The following is a 23,241-nucleotide window of genomic DNA, read 5'->3' as shown; positions in this document are numbered from 1 at the left end:
ATAATGCTCCGCCTATCCTTTTCTTTCTACAACTTCTCTTCATATATTTATTTCCAGTGAGTGTATAATTTTTCTGGCCAAATAGTAGAAACAGTGATATTTATTTGAATGGGCTGCATTAATACTTCTTCAGTGTTGACCATCATGTCATCAGCTACTCATGGGAGCATATCTATTCCAAGACCCTTCTTTTAAACCAGAGATTCCATCATCTCTACTTCTCTTCTGTTCACGGTGTTGTTTGGGCTATAAACTTGTGTATCACCTCCAGACAAGGAACAGCCTGGCTTTATTTAGCACTGTATTGACCTTCATTGGGAGCCAGAATTTGGACTATAGTCAGTTGTGGATCTTCCACTGGGAACAATAAAAAAGTTTGCTGAGAATGATTAACTCCTCTCTGTGGTATGAGCTACATGCTGCCATACAGCCAACCTAGCAAATTATATATAATACATAATGTGGTTTCAATGCTAACTTTCCATCTCTCTTCTACAAGACTTGGTAGAAATATCTCTAACCTTGTCTTATATGTGTCCTCATCTTTCTGTGTCAACCATCTTTGCCCCAGTTCATTCCATTCGCCATGCTTCTCTGTGTCAGAATGGGTACTTCATTTTGATTAGGCCTTGTTCTATAGAGAGTTTGCTCTTTCTATAGTTGCTCAAAGTGTATGCTTTCCATACAGGGCTTCAGCTGGCTCTCAATTTATACCATTCTTTGATATAAGAACAAGAGGAAGGTTGGTCTTGCAGCACATGCTCTAAAACAAGCCAGCTGTAACCACCAACCAAACCAGAAATGTCTTCCCTTTCCTACATTGCACATTCTCTGACTTATGCTCTCTGAGTGATGTTATGTATGTGTGTATGTGTGTGTGTGTGAAGGTCTAAAGTTGCTGCATTTTGGTATGGGATAGAACAAATTCTGGTTTCGTAGCACCTGAACTATCTCCCTCCCAGTATAGAAAGTACTAACTGTTAATCACAGTTGTGCATCAGGAAGCACTCCTTGTTGATCCTTTTATGGCACCCTATGTGGGCTTTCCGGAGGCCATCTACATATGGGCAAGGCCTGAGGAGTGTGTTCAGGCATATCTACCTACATTAGTGCTCACCATGGAAACATAGGCTGGGGACTGTAATCCAATTCTCAGAATCTCTGCCCATGCAAAGAAGAAAAATAGGGAGATTGATTGATTCCTTTTAGTAATCAGAACAATTCAGTGAAATATAACCTGTCACTTCCCACTAATCAAATATGAGGGTTTTAAAGTTTCTGTGACTTCAGAAAGGGTACTTATGCCTAATTCATAATCAGTTTCAGAAAAGTGACATTCCATAGATCAAATACAAGATAGTCAAACTAGGATTCATTAACATCACATTTAACTATCTTTTTTAAAATCATATGAAGCAATAAATTGAGATGAATTAGTAACTTGAGAGAAGCTGAGAAATGTTAGGTATCTGACAAGACATTTATCACCACAAACACAATTTTCTATCAAATAATAGTGATTGCCTCCATTATAGAAGCCAGAATCTGACAAAGGGGAGAAATATTTCCTAGAAGATGCTACAATTCTGTATGTCTTCTTATTTTTATCTGGACAGAGAACTGAGCTCTTATTCTCATTACTTTCCTTCTGTAAATATAACTTCTAATTTCTTGAAATGTGGGCCAATTCGATAGATATAACCCCAAGGTTTTTTTGTTGTTGTTGTTTCTATGGGCTGCAATCCACAGGCTTTAAGATGTATTAAATAAACTACAAGGTAGTTTATTTAATACATCTATAAGGTATCTTATACATCTATAAGGTAGAGTTCCTTAGCACAGAGTTTGTGATCCAGATAATTTCATAAAAAAATAAGGATAGTAAAAAAATATACCACTGTATTTTTTTGAATGTGGTATATAAAATGATTTAACTTAGATTTTGGAAGTGACTCATCGAAAAGATAGACCCAAAACTATTTTTTTTTCCTGAAAATAATATTCAGTGAATTCTGATTAAAAGGGATAGAGAAGTCTATTGGTCATTGTCATCCATCCATGATCAGACAAGAACTGGTGCCAGGCAAAGTCAGATCTTTCTGTGGCCTATTCATAGCTTCCGTGCTCTTTCCATTACTCAAACTTTAGATGAATTTTTGGTTACTACCATGCTTTTTATTTTTCAGAATTAGAATTTCTGAACTTTGCTCTATTTTTCCAAATTACAATCTCCTCATGTATATGACTAGTTTCACATTCTATAATGTCAGATGAAACCAAATGAAACAAAACTTCTGTTTTAGCCTAGCAAGGGCACATATCTCAGGCATCATGATGAAAGGAATGGGAATATGGTAAGGTTCCTAAAGAATGTGGAAATAAATGCCTTTAATTCTCCTTGGAGGAAAAAGAGTGAAAAATCATATTCACTATGAGAGAGCACTGAGGGGTAAGACGTATGTAAAACCCTTATTTCTTGCATAGAACTGATAGTTGACTTTAAGAATGAAGTAAATTCATTTTCATAAACATTTGAAGATAGAATTATCAGCAGCTTCTGAGTTAGAAAAACTCCCAATCGATCGACCTACCTATCTATCATCTATTTATCCATCTATCATCTCTTTATCTATCTGTCTATCAATCATCTATTTTTGTCCTTTATTCTGTAAGGAAAAATCTAAGATTTTAGAATAGGCAAAGGGATTACCAGATATCCACTCAGTGGAATGGTGGGGTCTCTGGGAATTGTCTAATCTTACAGGGATGTGTGCCTTTGTCTTTCATAGGCTATTCTACAACTTTGTAGAGAAAGACACTAACTTGTAGAAAATGGATGCTAATGCAAATATTTCCTCTTCTTAGCTGTGCAAATGATTCCTGGTCATGGCAATGCAAATGAATTTTGTGCAGTAGAGAATATAAATTTCTGTAAATTAAATCTTCATTTGAGCCAGTTCTAATACCTTACTTGTTCCCTTATGAATGTCTCAAAATTATTTTGACACATTTATTTTATACCTATATGAGAGTCATAATTTTATGTTTGTTGGAACACTATCCTTTAACAATACTCAATGAGGGACTTCTTGTTTTCTTTTGAGAGTCAGAATGATCCTCTGAGGAGGGGCAATGACGCCAGTAGGAGCAGAATCACTTGGTACCACTTGTGGAACACTGCTTGCAGAATAGCAGAAATGGTTGGGATATGGTTAGAAATAGGGCAGTGCTGAAAGTATTGTGAAATTGAGAGCAAAAAGCCAGTTTTGTATTATACATGCACACACATTTACAGGCGTACGCCATAAATACACTTACGGGAGAGAGAAAGGAAGAGAGGAGAGAGCCATTTCTTTTCCTAAAACTTTCCCCTTGCTCTTTGTTTCTTGACTTAGTACTTTTTTTACATGTATCATTATTTGTTTTGTTTTGTTTCCTAGAAAGAACTTCACAGAATGCCTGCAATTTATACAGCAGATATATTTATTTTGGCATGCTGTCAGTTTCATTTCTTTCAAAACAAAATAATTTAAAAATAATATGTCAGTTAATAATTTTGAAAATCTGTTTTTTGAGAATATGTATTTATCACTCTTGTATGCTTACTTAGAGGCATCTATAATTAACTAAAAACATGAATTGATTAAAAAAAATTCTCACTAAATGATTTAATCCTTTCCTGTAAGTCACTAGCAGTAGTAATGTTTCTTCAGTCTCCTTATACCTAGATCAATGTTCAGCCTTTCTTTTAATTGAAATGGAATTTTTGAGGAGTACAGAATAGTTGCTTTGTAGAAAGTCCCTCAGTTTATGTCTGTATGATGGTTTCCTTGTGATTAGACCCAGGCAATAACTTTTTGGCAGAAAATCTACCTAAGTAATATGATATCTTCCTTGACGCATTGAATCTAGCATTTTATGAAGTCATTTGGTGCCATTATTTGGTGCCATTATTGGTAATGTTTGATTTATCATATGATTAAAAATGAAAGCAATGTAGGATTTGACAGTAGAGAGAGAATGAAGAATGGTATATAAAATTTATTGCACTCTGTCTAAAAAGTAACTTATTATATCTGGTAGAAATTTATGTGAGGAGATACTTTTACACTATGAAAGTATTTTATTCCTTCATGAACATTTTAGCCAATTGTTTTACGATCCATATGAATCTTGCTTAAATCAGTTAGTACTATGATGACTGAATATGGTGATTTTTCTGTCTCTTTCATTTCTTTCATATGTAATATTAAGAAGTCTGCTGTAAAAAAGAGCTGCTTCTTCCTCTCTTCTCATTTCATCCTCCTCTGACCACAAAATATACCTTCCAAAATATCGGAAAACTGGATTTTATTAATATGGGGAAATGTTTGCTATCCCAATGCAAATCTCTGACCAACCTGGATTAGAGAACATGATTTAGACTCAGGGCCAACCTAGAAACTTCTGCCACTCATCCTAAATCTAGACCACAGCCCACTTAAGTGAGGAAAATTCCTGTGGAATAGCTATCCTGGTTCATTCCTATCATCTAGTAGACAGAGTTCATCAAGAAATGAACCATTTAATGTCCTCTCAGGGGAATCCACTATGAGGGGAATCAGGCCCACCACAAGTATACTGTACTCTGGAGAGCACTGCTACAGAGCAAGTCTTCCTTATAAGGTACAGCTTCCCTTTCTATGTTCACATCAGCAGACAAGTGAATTCTGGTTAGAATGACTCTCTGGATCAGTGATAACCTGACAACGAGGGTCAGAAATGATACTTAAAATCTGAGGGTAGCAGACAAGTAGATCATTTATCTGAGGGATAGAAAATTAAAATACTTATTCTGTTTTCTGATATTTGGGGTCTACTAAGGGGAAAAAAAGGACAAGGAAGAGGAGCCGCTCATTGCTAGTGAGTCAGCATCTTCGGTGTTGGGTTGAATTGTGTTCCCCTAGAGATGTCGAAGCCCTAGTCCCTAGTACCACAGAGTATGACCTTGTTTGAAAAATATTTGGAAATTGAAGATGTAATTTGTTAAGATGAAGTCATACTGCAGTAGTGTGGGCCCTGAATCCAATATGGCTGATGTCCTGTAAGAGAAGAGAAACCATACGAAGACAGAGACACAGGGAGGGAAGACAGCCATAGGAGGAGGGAGGCAGAGACTAGAGTGATGCATCTATCAGCCAGGAAATTCCAAGGGTTGCCAGCAAATACCATAAGCCAGAAGAGGAAAGGAGGAATTCTCCCTTACAGGTTTCAGAGAAAATATGCTCCTACTAATTGGTTTATTTTAGACTTCTAGACTCCTGAAAGTGTGAGACAATACATTTCTGTTCTTTTTGGCTGCCCAGTTTGTGTGTGGTACTTTGTTACAATAGCCCAGGAGACTAATACAGATTTCCTCATAACAAATACTTAAAACTATGGGGGTAGCTATAGAGTAATGGGTAGAGATTGAAAGAATTTTGAATTGCTTGATTGTAAATGTCTAGATTGATTAGAGGAGACTGTTGGTAGAAATATGGACACAGAAATACAGATCACTTTCTATTTCTTAAAGAATATAGAGATCATCACTAACACAATATGAACAAATATGAACATTAAAAGAGCTTTTGGTGGGGACTCAGATGCAAACGAGGAGCATGTTACTAGTTCCTGGGTGGAAAAAAATCACCTTGCTATAAAGTGGCAGAGACATTGTTTGAATTATGAGAACTTCCCAGAGAAGAACGTGGATATATCACTAAGGATTCCAAGAAAAGGGTGGAATGCAGCTTGGATTCTCCTTGCTGTTTATAATGAAATGTGAGAGAAAAGAGGTCAATTGAAAAAGAAACTGCTAACCAAAAAGGAGCCAGCACTTGATGGTCTGGAAAACATTCAGCTGCACAGATAGTGTTTTCTGAGATGGGGCCAACGGTACAAGTGGACAGATTTACAGAGAGGTGAGTAGGCCGATAACTATCTCAGCAGAAGTCAGTGAGAGAAATGGGGTTTCCCAGGCAGGACCTGTGGAAAGTTCTCAGGTGTTGTGGTGTGGCTCCCTACAACATGCATGGAAGACTAACATGGTTTCTGAGAACCTTATACCAGCAGAAGCAGCACCAGCCTGGACTGAAGGAGACAGAGATGGGAAGAAGTGAAGGAATGATGACTGAGTGTAGAGCCATGGATGCACAGGGCAGTAGGGCTGCTGCTGCCACCACCTGGGCTCAGAAGGTACAGGCCCAGCTGGTGAGGCCACCATCTCCTTGTTCAGAGGTGGGGGTGGTGGAGGTAGGTGTTGCCACCCAGGGCCAAGGGGACAGGATCACTGCCTGGAGCCAAGGGGGCACAGGACGGGGCCACAGATAATTATTCTCAAGACTTGAAAGCTGATGGGGTTTTCCCTGCTGGATTTTGAACTTGCTTTAGACCAGTGACCCCCTTTTTCCTTTCCAATTTCTCCCTGTTAGAATGGGAATGTCTATCCAACGCCTGTCCCTGGACTGAATCTTGGAAGCAGATAACTTCTAGGTTTCATAGGTCCACATATGGACAGGAATTTTGCCCTACAATGAATGAAACTGAGGCTCACTTATAACTGATTTAGTTAATGAGATTTGGGATTTTTGAGATGAGAGATATTAAGATGAGATTTTGAACTTAGAGTTGAGGCTGGAATGGTTAAGACTTTTGGGGATGTTAGGATGTAGTGAATGTTGCACACAGGAAAAGCATGAATTTGGGGGTGGGCAGAGGGAAGACTGTTATGGGTTGAACTGTGTCTCCTAAAATGTTGAAATCCTAGCTCCCAATACATCAGAATGTGACCTTATTGGGAAACAAAGTCATTGCAGATGCAGTTAGTTAAGGTTAGGTCATGTTGGGATAGCCTGGCCCTTAATTCCAGCTGACCGGCACCCTCAAAAGAGAAGAGAGGGGTGCCTGAGTGGCTCAGTTGGTCAAAGCATCTGTCTTTGGCTCAGGTCATGATCCCGGGGTCCTGGGACTGAACCCTACATCAGGCTCCCTGTTTGGTGGGAAGTCTGCTTTTTCCTTTCCACCATTTGTCTCTCTTGTATGCTCTCTTTCTTTCTCAAATAAATAAATAAAATCTTTAAAAAGAGAGGGAGGGAGGGAGAGGAGAATGCAAGCATAAAGACAAAACCAGGCTGGGAGAAGATGGCTATATATGGTGGAGACAGACAGTGGGTGAGGTCTCTGCAAACCAAAGAGCACTAAGGATTGCCAGCAAGCACCAGAAATAAGGAAGAGGCCAGGAAGGATTCTCCTCTATGGTTTCAGAGACAGGGCATGGCCCTGTCTCCAACTTGATTTTAGATGTCTAGCCTCCAGAAATATAAGACAATAAATACTTGTTTTAAGCCCCCTGGTTTGTGGTACTTTGTTATGGCAGCCCCAGAATTTAATACAGTGTGAAGTGAGGAAGATCAACTGACCAATAATCAATTTGTTATCAATATTCACCATTTTCAGTGCCAAACACCAAGACTTCTTATTTCTTATTTCGCTAATGAGATAGCCTCCTTTTCCTATGATATTTTATTAGAAATTTACCCTTAGTTTGCCCTTGAGATTCTACTGACAGAAGTCACTTTGATGGTTATCTGAGCCATCTGTGTAACAAAATATGGTGGAGAAAGAGTCTTATCACCCTCTTCATCTTTATATCCGCTTTATCATAGGCCTCCCTACATCAGTGTACACAAACATTTTTAACGTATCCCACAAGAAGAAATACACCTGCCACTATAACCCTGTGTTCACATACCTATGCATTCACATAAGCTGAAAAAAAGTCCCTTTACCATCTTTAATACTTGCCAAACAGACGTTTTCTATTCTATCCTATTTTTTTAAATGGGGATATCCACCTGTATTTGTCTTCTTGGGCTGCCATAATAAGGTACCACAGACTGGGTGGCTTAAGCAACAGGAATTTCTCTCTCACATTTTTGAGGGTTGGGGAGTCTTAGATCAAGGTGGTATCAGATTCTGCTCCTGGTGAGGGCCTCCTTCTTGGCTTGCAGATGGTTGCCTTCTCTGTGTTCTCACATGGTAGACAGACAGAGAGAGAAAGAGCAAAGAAACAAGCTCTCTGATGTCTTCTTATGCAGGCACTACCTCATGACCTCATTAAAACCTAATTACCTCCCAAAGGTCCCATCTTCAAATACTATCACATTGAGCATTAGGGCTTTGACATATAAATGTTGGGGTGGGGGGATGTCATAATTCAGTCTACTGCACCACCCTATATGTTGATCTCATCCTCATTATTGGGTAACCCACAGTTTGAAAAACGCTGCATATATATATATATATATATATATATATATATATATATATATATATCTGATAATTTGAACTCTGAACTCTAGCCTCCAGAGCAGGCTTTACTAAGTTCTATGTCACATCCTCCTCTACCCTCCTTCCTAACCATATGCAACTGAAACACCACCACCCTATGTGGTTTAGAGATAAATAAGGCTAAGAATTTATAATGACAAACATTCCTTGAAATGAAAAAAGAAATATGAACTCTCAAGTTAAAAAAATATATTTATCATGCAAAAATAAGGTTCTAGCTGTTTTCAAACAGAGTTGCAGCCATACTAAATCATTGTTTCTTGGTATTCATAGCAACTAGGCACCTTTTATTCATGGAGCTATTATATACAAAGGCCCTATGCATATGGGACTCTCGGATTATTCATTACCACTCTGTTTCCTGGTCATTTCAAACAATTGCTCATGTCCCTAAACCAGGTTGACTGATTTTCTTTCTTTCCTCAAATAATTTATTGTTTGAGTGAATCGACCAAGTAACAGCTTGTGTTCTGCAGATAATGCAAGTAAATACAGAGCTGACAGCTAATCTAGATGAGACCATTTGTTCTGGGTGAATCTTGATGTGGTCTTAAGAAAAACAACCATCAGAAACTATTGCTTGACAGATAAGCTAATAATTTTGAGAAACAGAAGGCACCTATTATTCAGGCTTCACTTTTTAACTTGTTTCTTAACTTGAAGTGACTTGGGAATGATGAGAATAGATGCTTCAGTGATGTTGAGAAGAAATATTTGGCTGGTTTCCTTTAAACTAATAAACTATTTTCATTGTCAGGGATTTTTGCAAACAAATTCATCCTATTATCTAACAAATATAAACAGAAAGAATTGCTTGGAATCAATCACTCAAACCCGAAATCAACATTTTTATCAGAAATATTTTAGAATGTGTTTGAGTTACATTACCAGGTCTCTAGAGTTGGGCCATTTGGTATATTTCACATTGCAATTATTCTGGAGTATTTACTGGAAAGTTGTATTTCTCTAAAGAAGTTGATTTCCTCTCTTCACTGTTAAGGTTTTTCGTTGGTCGCTCTAACGGTGATTGGTAACTTCCATATTTAAATTGCATGGGCTATAATTATCACTGAGATCATACTCTGTGGTTTGGAACTGTAAGCCTTGAGCAGTCAGAAGAGAGCATCTGAAAAAAAAAAGAAGAGAGCATCAGTTCTCTTGTTGGAGTTCAACTATGGCTAATGGGCAAACCTCGGATGGTTTACTCTAATGCTGAATAAAACATTGTAGTCAAGGACCTAGGACTGATCAGACTTTGAGAAAATAAAAACTGGGCTCTAGCCAAGTTTTGGAAGCAATGTGAGCATTTAAATGTTTCCTTGCAGTGTCTTGAATAGGAAATAAAAGATTAAGAAAACTTTCTTAGTTAATGCCAAAGTAACACTGTTTGCTGTTATATAACGTTCCTGTCCAAATAATTCTCAGCAACCTTTAAAGGTGGCATGATCTCTACACAAACAGAAACACTGGTTGGGTGCCTTAATTTTCAGAAGACATTGACCTCTTTCTATTATTGTTAACCAATTTTCAAATATCAAGGAATTACCTAGAATCAGCAGTATAGAATACATGTACTTTGAGCATTTTTATCCAAAGCCCAATTGTACAAAATTCACGGAACATTGCTATGATTTGTAGCCTATTCATTTCTCAGTTTGCTTGAATTGAGGGAAATTATAAAAAGCAGTCATAATAAATTTGCCCTCACATCAATGTAGGGATGTCACTGATTGAAACACTTATCTTCTATATTTAGTTAGACAATAGGCAGGAGAACTTATTTATCCTTTAGTGTCCCAAATGAGCTAAAGAATGATAATTAAATGTCAACCCATATGAAGGTGATGAAATGTCTCAGTTTGCCCAGGATGGCCTGGTTTCTACCTGTTGTTCTGATGAAATTATTAATAGTGACTCCTTTTATTGTATTCAAAAGTATCTGGGTTTGAAATTTCAATCATGTGGTCGCTGTACCACGGGAACACAAAATCTGTCTAGTGTGGAGTTAAAAACAGGAGACAAATCATCTACCCCCTTAGAAGCAGTTGGCCAGCCTTGTTACACAGTTCCCATGTGGCTAGTAGGCAAACCCTGCCATTGGTCTACCCAAGTGAATGCCAGGTGAAACATTGTAGCCAAGGATCCAGGCCTGATCAGGCTTTGGGAAAATAAAAACCCAGCTCTGGCCAAGTTTTGGAAGCAGTGTGGGCATGTGAATGTCTCCTTGCAGCATTTTGAATAGGAAAACTTTTCTTTCATAAGATTATAGGGATCAAAGTAAAACCATGGTCATGGAGGGAATTGTTCTTAATTTTGATAAATTCTATGACACATAGCTCAAATACTGGCAGTGTCCTGTATGTGAATCCTCATGCTGATGACTTTGAAATACCTGGATCCCACAAATAATCTATTATATGGCCAATACTGCTGTTTGGAACTTTTTGTTCACCTCCAAGAGGGCTTTAAGAAATAACTCTATGCATGAATAACACTTAAGGAACAAAAACTGTTTCTTTCCTTGAATATATTTATAAATCATCAGTATACTTTTGTCATCCTCAACAGTACAATATCCTACTGCATGATGAATGCAGTCATTATTTCTTTAAAAAATTTTTTTTAAAAGATTGAAAATACAGTAGCAATTTGAATTTGTAAATCAGGCATTCTAAAACCGCTAGCAAATTGCAGACCTACAAGTCAGCCACCTTTTTATCTTTTCCTTGATGGGTGAATTGAGCAGAAATGATGAAGATTAAATCAAGGACGCATGAGTTCCATCTTCATCAGTTTCTGAATGTTGCATGAGCCCTGCAATTCCATCTATAAATGGCATTGTTAGGGAATGAACAAAGCAAGCAATTGATACTTTATTCTTATTGTTGCTTATTACCTTTTTCAAAGTACAATTGAGTGAATAGTGATTACTCCTGCATAAGCATAAATGCCTACATGTGGAAGAAGCAAAAAACTAAATGGCATGAAAATAGCTTTCAACTTCCAAAATCATTTTCTCAATATGCTGAATGAGGCCAGAACTGGGCAATATACATTAAACATAAAACAGAGTAGACTCTTCCAGTTTTGTTATTTAGAATCCAATAATGGAAGGTGAACATTTAGTTTTCTACTTATGGATACAACTAAGGGAAAGTATGTAGTAACACATCCTTTAGTTATCCATATCTCTACTACTTAATCTGTATGCATGACAGTTCGAAAAGCCCTGATTTAGGCTGGTCATGTGTAAAACTTTATTAACATTTGAATCCACCTCAGATGTTAGCCAGGTTTACTCCATTGCCATGACTACCAAGGAATTGCCGTACATACCCTATGCATATGTTTTAGGTAGATAGCTGTGAAAGGAGTCCATCATTCTATTCTATTAGTAATTGGGAATAAATGTTTAGTTGGTTTAAGTTACAGGATTTAAGAATTTTCTTCCCCTCCTCCTATTATAAATATTTCCCACTAATCAAAGCATTGTTAGAATGTAAATAGATTTTTTCCCAGCAAAATCATTTGCAAGTGATTGCCCACAACAATTTCACTTCATGAATGTCCATTAATTACATAGGTTACTACTCAGCTCCCACATATACATTGGACTCTCATTTAGTTACAATAATTAAAAAATGGACACTAACAATTAATTGACCACTCTGGTTGACTAATAATTACATTATACATTTCTAGAAATTAAGCATGATCACAAGCACTATATAAAACATGATTTAATCTTTTCTTTCACATGCACAGGGACTTTCAGGATCTTTATGTGGCTCCAGCTTCATTTATTAACAAGTTTCATTGAGCACTAAGCCTGTCAAAATTAATTTTAGGAATATCTGTGGAATCACCTTCCTTCTCTCCATCTCCAGTGGCATTTTCATACTTTGAGTCCTCTCTTAACTAGATTAATGCCTCTTCTTCTTTCTGGTTACCAGGCTGGCCACTCTTTAAATTGTTCTTCCTTCTGAAATCTGAGAGATTTTTAAAAAGAGGAGTTTATAACTTCACCCCTCTGATAAAAACATACCAATGACTTTCTATTTCTTGCAGAATGAAGTTCAAAGTTCACAGTTTGGTATGGACTGCACTTACTTTTCAGTGTCATACATCATCAATCCTCTCAACATCTCAACCCCACTCTCCACACATGCATCCCAATCCCCCTTTGGTCTGTTCTCCAATTAGAAAAATGACTTTTGGGTTCAGAAGTGTCTGTGAACTTCCTGACCTCCCGGCCTCTGCATCTGCTGCCCCATTGACTGGACCATTGTCTTTGTTCTCTACTTCCTGTTCCCTCACGTTCCATCAATTCATAGTCTCCTTTGGGCCTCAGCTTCACCATGGGTTGGCATGGAGTCCTGCCTGCTTCTGCACACCTCTCTGACCCTCAGCCAGTTGAATACTTCTCCTTAGTGATCCAATAGCAGCCCAAACATCCTTCACCCCGGCACTCATATTTTGGACTCAAATTCCCTGTTTAACTATCTATATCCCTCATCTAGAAGGGTCTTCATGGACGTAAGTCTTTCCCAGCATTATAGCCCCAATGCCTAGCACAGTGACAGGTGTAGGAGTCACCATATACCTTTTTATTAAATAAATGAATGTAATACTGCCCTTTACATCAAAAAGCTAAGATCCAGCAGTTTAAATGTCAGTTTTCTATACATGCTGTCAGGTAAGTATTTACTTTGAATCTCTAGTTATGTTGGTGTGGGCTCTAGAAGATGCTATTTAAAATGAATACTCAATATTAACATGTTTGTCACTTCTTTTCATTAACAAAGTGAAGACTGGACAAATGCAGAGTCGGTTAGGTCAAAATCACCGGCTGCCCTTCATAAAAGTGAAGGTAAGATTCTACTTATTTGCATACACTGATGATTACAAGAGAAGATGGATTGTGGAATATATCTTGAGAACAAAGATTTATAAAGCAAGAATGGCAAAAAAAAAGGAACAATGAACAGTAGATGACATTTAAATAGATGCTCAAATCTTGAGAAATTGCAAACTAAATATAGTAGCCCATGATAAAATTCTGAGAATTTAATCAAGCAATTACATGTAGGAAAAAAGTATTCAATTAAGAGGTAATCAGTAGAATTTCAGGTTTGTTAAGGAATAATCAAACTCAGCTGATGTCGTCATCACCCCAGAAAACATCTGTATAAAGAATTGGCACTTTGCATCCTTAAGGATATGGCTCAAGGCTCAAAGCCTGGTTGAGATGCCCCACAGAGAGCTGCCAGGTGTGGCAAAGATGGATGACTTGAGGCAGGAAGTCTGCATGTGTAGTAATCAGCTCTGCTGTATGACTAATGACTCCCAAATATTAGTGGTTTCCACTCATGAAAGCATATTTCTTATGCACTTGAAACATGAGCTGTTAGGTCAACTCTAGCTCTGTTTTAACATGTCTTTACTTCAGGATCCAGGATGAAGTCGAAGCCATGTTTTGGGGCATGTCATTCTCGTGGGAAAGGAAACACATGAAATAGGGTTTAAACACACAACCACTTTTATGATTCTCCTTAGAGGTGGCATATGTCACAGCTGCTTGCTTACATTCCATTGGCCAAAGCAAATTACATGACTAAACCTGATATTAGGCTGAGGAAGTTATCTGGCACCAACGCAGAAGCCCTGCAAGCTATGGGTAGATACATACTCTTCTTACGTGGAAGGGGTTGAAAGTTTGGGAACAATACAACGTACCACAGTCCTTGAACTGGGAAATAGAGGGGACAGAGTCAAAATGAGGGACTTGGTGGAAATCTGTTAGTTTGAAAATAGAAGGCCCTGTGGAATAACACCTAAAACCTGTGTCTGGTTCATGAGAAGCAGAGTATGTGGTGGCTGGAGGTTAAGGACCCAGGCACACAGATCTCAGACGGTCCTGGGTGAGAATGTGGGCTCTAACTCTTCATTAGCTTTGCGAGCCATTTCATTTCTCTGAGCCTTTGTTTCTGTCGCAGAGTCTGTCTTCTCACCAAATATCAAAGAAAAATATATATGTTTCTCCATTTTTACTCACCTCACTTGCAGGTGCACTGGGCACATGAGAGAAGTTCTGGCTAATGAGATATGAATACTTCCAGGTATGGCCACTAAAATCTTCCCTGAGATCCTCAGTGCATTTTCTCTTCTACAGAGCTGGAGCTGCTAGGTGAAGGTAGCAAGGATCCTTAAATCACCCTTTTTGAAAGACAACACAGACTCCTGACCTGTACCAGGTTTTGTTGGGGTGACAGCCCTGGGTTGCGGCAAGGCATTGAAAGCTGAGGCTTTGTTTGTTACTGCACAATTGCCCAGCATTCGTGTATGAACGAGGATAAAGACTATCTCCAGGGTTTATCTCCAAATATTGACATAACTGATGCAAAGCACAGAGCAACATCTGACACAATACTTAGTAGGTGGCAATTGTTATAATTTACTTTAAAGTCATATTCATACAGAGATTAAGAATAAAGTCTTTGGAACCAATGGATTTAATTCAAATCTCAGCTTTAGTAACTAACTGTGCATATTAAGAACATTATTTAACTGCTTCATGCCTCATTTTCTGTATTTATAACATGGCAATAAAAATAGCATCTGAAAATGCTATAAATTTATAATAAGACAATCCACATGGTGGTAGTGCTGATGGTGGTGGTGATGGGTAATAATCTGCCTGATTTCCCATCACAGGAGCAGAGGTGGTTGTCAGTGAAAAGAACTTAGAGGAAAAGTTTATGTAGAGACTGAACTATGGTTCTTATCTGATCAACTGAACTGACCAGTCACAACATCACCACCAATAAAGCTGTCTCCATCTATAAAGGTAGTGTCCAGATAATGGCGACTCTTTCTGTATCAATAGGTGTTTTGTTTTGTTTTGTTTTGTTTTCCTGAAGACATGAAAAGCTTAGGAACTGGAAATACATAGTTTTATACCATTTTGACTTTATGTTGTGTATTCCATTTTTAGTAATTTTAATGCAGTAAGGAATGTAGCATTAATAATTAACTTTATTTTTTTCCAATTATAATAGTAATGTTTTTTTGTAGGAAGTTAGAAGTTCAGATATTTGGAGAGAAAGAAAAACATGCATAGTTCTTATCCAACAAATAACTAGTCATTTTTCTGTATTTATATCCAGGCTTTTTTCTATGTAAAAAATTGGTTTATTTAACATCATTGGATTTTCTAACGTTATATTAAAATTGCTTCATAAATATGTTTTTCAAGGATTTAATTAGGTTAATATACCACACTTTACATAACCATTTATTTATCTTGGGTCATTAATTTATGTTTAGTTTTTTGCCTTTATAAATAATACCTCTATTAATTTCTGTTATACATTTCTCTATGTTTTATTTATTTAATTAGGACAAATTCACAAAATTGGAATCGCTAGGTCAGATAGAAGAAATATTTATAAGAAATAATATACTGCCAAATTGTTACACCCTCACCAAATACATGAAAATGATGATTTCACATGACTTACCATGGGTTTTATTTTTTAAAAATATTTGCTAATTGTTTAAACCATTTATTAATATAGGCCATATATTTATATAGGTATAAACATATATAGTTATTTTGCATTTCTTTTTTTTTACATTTTAAAGCCAACAAATGGTAAATGAGATTGTTTATATTATAGGAAAAATATGAATAGCTCTCTGTATGTTGCTAATGTGTTTATGTTTTCCTCATATGTAAAGCAAGTCACTTTCTCAATTCATATACAATGGTATTTTGTTACTTAAAAATTAATTCATTTAATAATCCTTGCCTAATATGTATAGAGCACTGTTGAATTCAATATATGAAAAACAGAATATAGACCTTTGGTTGAATCTTTGGTCTAATAAATCTGACCTAATGATTGCTTTATATATAGATCATTACAATATTTGTAGATGAACTGTATTTTCATTGTGGTATTAAAAAAAGAGTAACATTGCTATTCTGGTTATTTAGCATTTTCTTAAATGATATGTCAGTTTGAAAAATCCTCTGAGTTTACTTTTAGTGCATAATTTTTAAGTACCTCTTTATGTCAGTTGCCAACTTATTTGATATTTTTATTCCTGGTTTGCAGGAGTGTATTTAATATTAAGGATATTAGACATAGAGTCTTCTTAATATATTTCATCCTTTATATTAGGGAACTAGTAGCTGGATCTGCTCTCCTTTGCTCAGTTTCAACTGACTAGATGGTTTTTGCCCTCTATTCTTATATGCTCTTATAGCTGAATTTTCCATTGACCATAAAAAAAATCTCCTTTTTGGGTAGCCTCTCAAACTCAGCAGTAACCAATTCCCCATGAAGGTAGGCCACAGGAAGACTTCTGAACTTTTTAGCAAATACACTTAATATCTATTTGTCGTTTTTCACAAGTGGCATAATGTTTAAGTCCTTCTTTCTTTTTAAGATTTTATTTATTTATCTTTTTTTTAACTTGTTTTTTATAATATATTTTTCTTATTGAAGTTTGATTTGCCAACATATGGTATAACAGCCAGTTCTTATCCTGTCAAGTGCCCCCCTCAGTGCCTGTCACCCAGTCACCCCATCCCCCCACCCACCTCCCCTTCCACTACCTCTTGTTCATTTCCCAGAGTTAGGAGTCTCTCATGTTTTGTCACCCTTTCTAATTTTTCCTTCTGTATGCAAATGCTTCTTCCAACCCAACTTTGGAACTGTCAAAGAGGTACTGAACTGTGGCTGAGTTGCTGTGTAAACTGCAATATGGGAAAAATTGGCATCTTCATAGAAATTTCCATTTTGAGCCACAATTCACATTGCTGTTTGTACTTCAGATATTTTATAATACCTGTTCACACATCACAGTTCTGAGCACTGAAAATGTTTTCTCAGAACTCCTCCCATAGAGGTGCTATTCTCCATGATGGCCTATCCCGGTATAAAGCAGGGGAGAAGTTGGTGGACTCCATGGTCCACGTTGTCAATTGAGCTCCTGTGTGTGTTTCTGCCCAGGCTAACTTTCTGCCTGATATTGATCTCTGGACATTTAGATAAGGACTCCAAGGTGGGGTTCCTGCCATAAGCTCTTGTCTGGCTTTTCCCAGGGCACCTTTTAAAATGCCCATGCAGAGTTGTGGCTATGTAGAATTAGCGACTGCCATCCCACTACCTTAGAAGTAACAGGTGCTTGCTACCCTGCTCTCTCCTGATGCTTGCTTGTGACCTGGGACAGAGGACTGCTCTCTAACCTCCCATTTACATTCCTGTTCGGGACTTGCAAGTCATAAACTTTGTGACATTACTTGCTTTATGTGGGTGTATTGAAACTGTGCCTTCAGTCAAACAACCCCAGGGTTTCCACCACCTCAAAAAGCAGAAGTTGGTGGGGGAATGGAGCAGGATATGTGTGGGTGTGGGGGAGTGCCACCTGCTAACCCTGATTGAGTGGCTTTGTGCTGCCTCATTCAATAGGTCATACTCTGCATATTCTTAACACATGATAGCTCTGGGCTTTCCAACACATCCTGTCTCCATCAGTCACTGGAGCGGATTTACCCCCAAAGGAGGCCACCTCTGATGGGGCAGCTCACTTGAGCAATATAATCTCTGAAAGCCTGATGTTGAAGGCTATCTGCCTACAGCACTTTCAACAACTGGGTAGAAGTCCTCCCTTTAAGGAAGATCTGAGTGACACACTTTCATGTCCATCCCAAGACTGAGATCACTCACTAGTGGATAAGAGAAGGGGCTCCTGTATCAGAGTGCCTGTGTTCAAAACCATGCCATTTCCTAGATGTGTAACTTTAGGAAAATTATTTACACCCCCAACCTTGAATTTTGGTTTCCCCATCTACAAAATGAGAGAGCACCTTTTCTCCCCCCATAAGATCATCAGGAGGACTAAAGATAACACATAAAATGCATAAACTAAAAATGACTGATTACAACAATCGGTACTATTTTTTGTTCTTAAGTATTTATATCCTTATGGCCAGAGCACACCCAAGAAAGGGCATGTCAGCAGCCTCTGGAACATGTACACTTTCCTATCAGGATCTAATTCTTTCAATGTCTTGTTGGGGGACCTCACAGTTGGTCATTTACTCCAAATTCTGATCTGTCTCTTCTGCCCCATGAGTCTTTATTGCATGGAAGAACTTTCGTTAACTGCAGGCCCTGCAATTTTGCAAGCTGCTTCTGGTAGAACTGCTTCTTTATAGCTTATTCAGAAAGAAGACTGATCTTTTTTTCTCTTGAACATTTAAATCCTATTAGGTTTGAATAATTTTTCAGCAAAGCTAACAGTAATTTACTAACATATATGTTGTGAGTGCCAAATAATTCTCCTGAAATCTTTACTATTTGAGACACTACTAAGTCAGATGAAACTATTAGGGGCACTTATTCCAAGAGTGAAATGTCCATATGAAACCTTTGAGACAGTTCTCCAAGTCCCAAGTCCCTCCCTTTAAAGGCTCAGGGTGGATCAGTTTGTTGGTACATTGGCTGACATCTAGGCTTGGAGGGGCTAAGATGTAGGGCAGGTTTGCAATGGTTGGCAGTATGATTATATTAGGACTGTTAGGTGGATGTGGGGCTGCCTGGGGTTCTGAGAGTAGGCTTGTGGACTCCAGGGGGGGAAGCTGAGAAGCCACAAGGACCACATTTTAGGAGGAATGCCAAAGGCACACCTTATCTACTTCTTGACCTGGTTTTGGTGATGTCTGTAAAAAGTTTGAAGAAATTTGACAAAAAAAAAAAAAAAAAAGAATTCCAACACTTTATAAAAGGATATACGATGAAAAATATGTTCCTCTTCTATCTCACTCCATTTCTCTTACTCTTTTCCCCAGAGTAAACACTGACACCAGCCTCTTGATTATTCTCACAGAGCTCTTCTCTGCAGATAAGCAGAAATGTGTATATGAATATATGATTCCTACTTAGTGCTTTACTAATATTAACTAAATTAATCCATGCGGATGAGTATAAAGTATATTCTATTACTATCACTTCCCACATTTACAGATGAAGATGAAAGCACAGACAGATTTAGAAAGTTGCACAAGAAAGGATATGTGTGTGTGTGTGGATATATATATATATATATATATATCCACACACATATACATGGTGGAGCCAAAGAATATATATATAAAAAATATATATAAAATATATATATTCATAAATGTATACATGTGCATATACAAGTACCATGTAAGTTATTAGTGATCTATCATCTGAAAGGTATTTAGATAGTGGCTTCTCATATTTCAAACACTGCAATGCATTTCCTTGAACACAGAGCCACCTGTGTAGGCTGCACAATGCAAGGAGATGCCATTCACATAGATTATTTTGTGATACAATTCACATAGATTATAATGGCATCCTTGGAACTGCTCAACACACCAGCAGTGTTTGTTCATGTTGACCTACTTTTAAGTTGAATGTTTCATTTTCTGATCAGCTGGTATTTCCACTGGGTTATTTGTAATATAGAATGAAATAAGGTGCCCTATATACGACAGTGCTAGAATGTCCAAACTCAAGACTTGAGAAATAGCCTGATAAAAATCTGTGCTCAGTTCCCTCCACCCCCAACCTGCCAGGAGAGATGGGAATTCTGTCCTTTCATGCCCTGGAAAAGGGTTTCAGGCACACATGGTGATCTGCAAGCAATGACACTGAGATGTCATTGGGCACCTTTCTCCAGCATGATATAGTTCTGCCTCTCAACAAAATAAACATCATATTTTCACCCAGAATACTCCTGGAATATAAATCATCTGGATAGTTTAAATTTTTTCTTTGATGGCATGATGGATCACTAGGCATTAGATCCTTGAAGAGATGCTATTTTTCGGAAGTTGCCTTTAAGACATCACTCACCCTGTCATAACAGATCCAAGTTTTTATAGCCCTGCAGCTAGTATTCTAAATTGTTGAAGTCGACACTAAGTAGGAAGTCCACCATAAATGACTAATATAAACTTAAAAAAAGTTTATTTGAAATTATTTATTTCAATGTAGTTATTAAACTAATTTGAATTTATCACACAAGTGTTTACAACTAGTATTTGTCTGTTGTACATCCAAGAATTTTCCTTTGTATTTTTAATGATACGTTTTGTTCTAGCTAGTAGGTCCAGAGCACATCTGTCCATTCACATTTGTATGTAAAGGGGTTTATGTCGTTCCCCCTGGAACTGTGACAATCATAGAAAAGAGATGGCCTCTATCTGCATAACTTCATTCCTGCTCCTCAACATAATCAATCAATTTCTGTTTGCAATTTGATTTTGTCAGCCACTATAATGGTCAATTACTAAGTAAGAATTGATCACCAAGTGGCCTGATGCTGTTACCTTAGCAACCCTGCACACAGTCTAGTTATTTTAATCATTTAAATGACTATATTGGAAAAAAAATAAATGACTATATTGGATTAGCCCTTGCCATTTGATCAGTAACACAGTGGCCAACATAAGACTGACTAATCCTACTGTGTACTTAGGCAAAGTCTTTGGGGGGGAAATGATTAATTAATATATGAAAGTATTTCTCTGGACAAAACAGGACACTTCCAGATTTAGTACCTAACTTTGCAGCTATTTTATTTTTCTCATGAATTAAGAAAAATGCTAACCTTTAAGTCATTAAAAGGAGTGTGACACCATAATCTATTCAACAAAAAATACTAGGTAAATTTTTATATATTGGGTGTTGGGGTTATAGTGATGAAAATAATTCATAATCCCTGCCAGCAAGTAAATCAGAAGCTCCCAACAGATAAACTGGTAAGGAAATAATTTCAGTAGAGCATGGCAGTAGACCTTATTGTGCAAACAAGGTATGATGTGAGGAGGGGAAACAGAGGGATTTCCTATTTCTACCCAGAGAAGTCAAGGAATATATATATATATATATATATACACACACACACAGTCAGGAAACATATACGTACAAAGCTTGAGTAGGTTCTTGAAAGATCAATAGTCATTCTCAAGGTAGTCAACATTATAGTAAGGGAAAAGCTAGTAAAGCACGAAATAGCACAGCATTGTATTTTTTCATATCTCTTGGTAGAAAGTGAGAAAAATCAGAAAACTAATTTGAGAAGAAAAGAGGATATTTATTGGAAATTGCGATAGGTAGGCAGAATAATGACTACCCATAGATGTCTCCATCATAATCCCTGAAACCCGCGTGTTGTCAATGACAAAGGGGAATTAAGGTTAGAGATGGGATTACAGTTGCTAATGAACTAAACAATTAATCTAAGGAGATTATCCTGGAACATCCAGGTAGGCCCAATGTAATCTCCATCTTTACATGGAGAAAAGAGAGGCAGAAGCATAAGCATCAGAGTGAGAAAGACTTAACCAGCCATTGATGGTTTCAAGGATGCCAAAGTGGGGGAGGGGTGGCCAGGAGGGGTGGGCAGTTTCCAGAAGCTGGGAAACACAGGAAACCAATTTTCCTCTAGAGCCTCCAGAAAGGAATGCAACACCTTGATTTTAGCCTAGTGACACTTATTTTGGACTTTTGACTCCCAGAGGTGTAAGACAATAGATTGTTAGAAGCCACTAAGGTTGTTGAGGTCAGCTCGATGCAGAGGCATTTATATTATGATTCTTGCTGCACATGTGATGGGTTATGGAGCCTGGGGGAGTGAGGTGTACAGTCTGCAGATGAAGGTCAATTATGGGGGAGATAGAAAGAGTCAGAGAGAGGGAGAGGGACAACAGAGAGATAAACAGATGAAAGAGAGCAGCAGGAGAGAAACACAAAGGTCCTTATACCTACAGTTCAGCCTCTGCTATTCCCTATCCCAGGGTTTCCAAGTACGCAAAGCCCTCTGCAACCTAGCATTCATTAGGCAATTCCTTAAAATGCCTCAAATGAACCTCAGAAAGGAACCTCCAGCCAACATTGTCTTTATGATAGCCTCAAATGGCAGCTATTCTCTGAATCCTAGAATCACATCATTGCTGATTCTGACTCTTTAGGCCAGCTAGACTCATCTTTACTTCGTAGAGTGTCTCATTCAATAATTACTGTCAGGAGTTATTCTTGCCCATCTATCTACACTAGATTCCTGAGGCTGGTGTAACCAAGTACCACAAATTGACTTAAAACAACAGAAATTTGTCTCACATTTCTAGAGAATCGAAGTCTGAAATGGAGGTGTCAGCAGGCCTGTGCTCTCTTGAAACATGAAGGAGAATCCTTCCTTGTCTAAGTTTCTTGGGGTTTGCTGAAAATCTTTGATATTCCTTGACTTGCTGCTCATTGTCACAGGTGTTCTTCCTGCATGTCTCTGTCTTCATTTATAGCCAGTTGTTAGAGGGCCATTGGTTTTATTGGATTAGGGGCCCATTCTCTTCCGGTATGACCCCATTTTAACTTAATTAATCACATCATCATCAGTGACCCTATTCCCAAATAAGGTCACGGTCTGAGATCCTGGAGATTAGGGTTTCAACACATCTTTTGGTCAGGGGATACAATTCAACCCACATGATTCTTTAATTTTTGGCCAACTCCTGTTCAGATTCTACATCCATCTGATTATATCCATCTGGTTCCTGACTCCTGATTTTCTTGCTTATATATGACCTAGCTCTTCTACTTTGGGTTAAGTGTCAGTATATCATTGGTACAGATATGAGAAAGAGAAAAGCAGCCTCTGATTTCTGGCATCAGGCTGAGTATTCTCATCGGGGCTAGGTGTTCTTGTGAGCTGTTCCTGCATTTGGCCTTGGCATTCTCTTGTTGAACATAATCTCACAAAACATCAACATCTGACAAAGCTGCTATGAACATGATGATTCAAAACAAAAACATGACCACTCTATAA

At 37.7% G+C, this 23,241-nt stretch overlaps 1 protein-coding gene across 1 annotated transcript in view; it reads left to right on the top strand.

Annotated features, from left to right (window-relative positions):
• The first annotated feature begins 6,048 nt into the window (after positions 1-6,048).
• LOC121476977 (elongation factor Ts, mitochondrial-like) overlaps positions 6,049-23,241 on the top strand; it is a 98,677-nt gene continuing 81,484 nt past the window's right edge. Inside the window, exon 1 of the mRNA XM_041731137.1 lies at positions 6,049-6,273. Within this exon, the coding sequence (XP_041587071.1) occupies positions 6,049-6,273 (225 nt within the window). The remainder of the gene's footprint in view (positions 6,274-23,241) is intronic.

This window comes from Vulpes lagopus, chromosome 2, assembly GCF_018345385.1.
Source record: "Vulpes lagopus strain Blue_001 chromosome 2, ASM1834538v1, whole genome shotgun sequence".
NCBI classification, from domain to species: domain Eukaryota; kingdom Metazoa; phylum Chordata; class Mammalia; order Carnivora; family Canidae; genus Vulpes; species Vulpes lagopus.
This window is presented reverse-complemented; position numbering and strand designations above follow the sequence as displayed.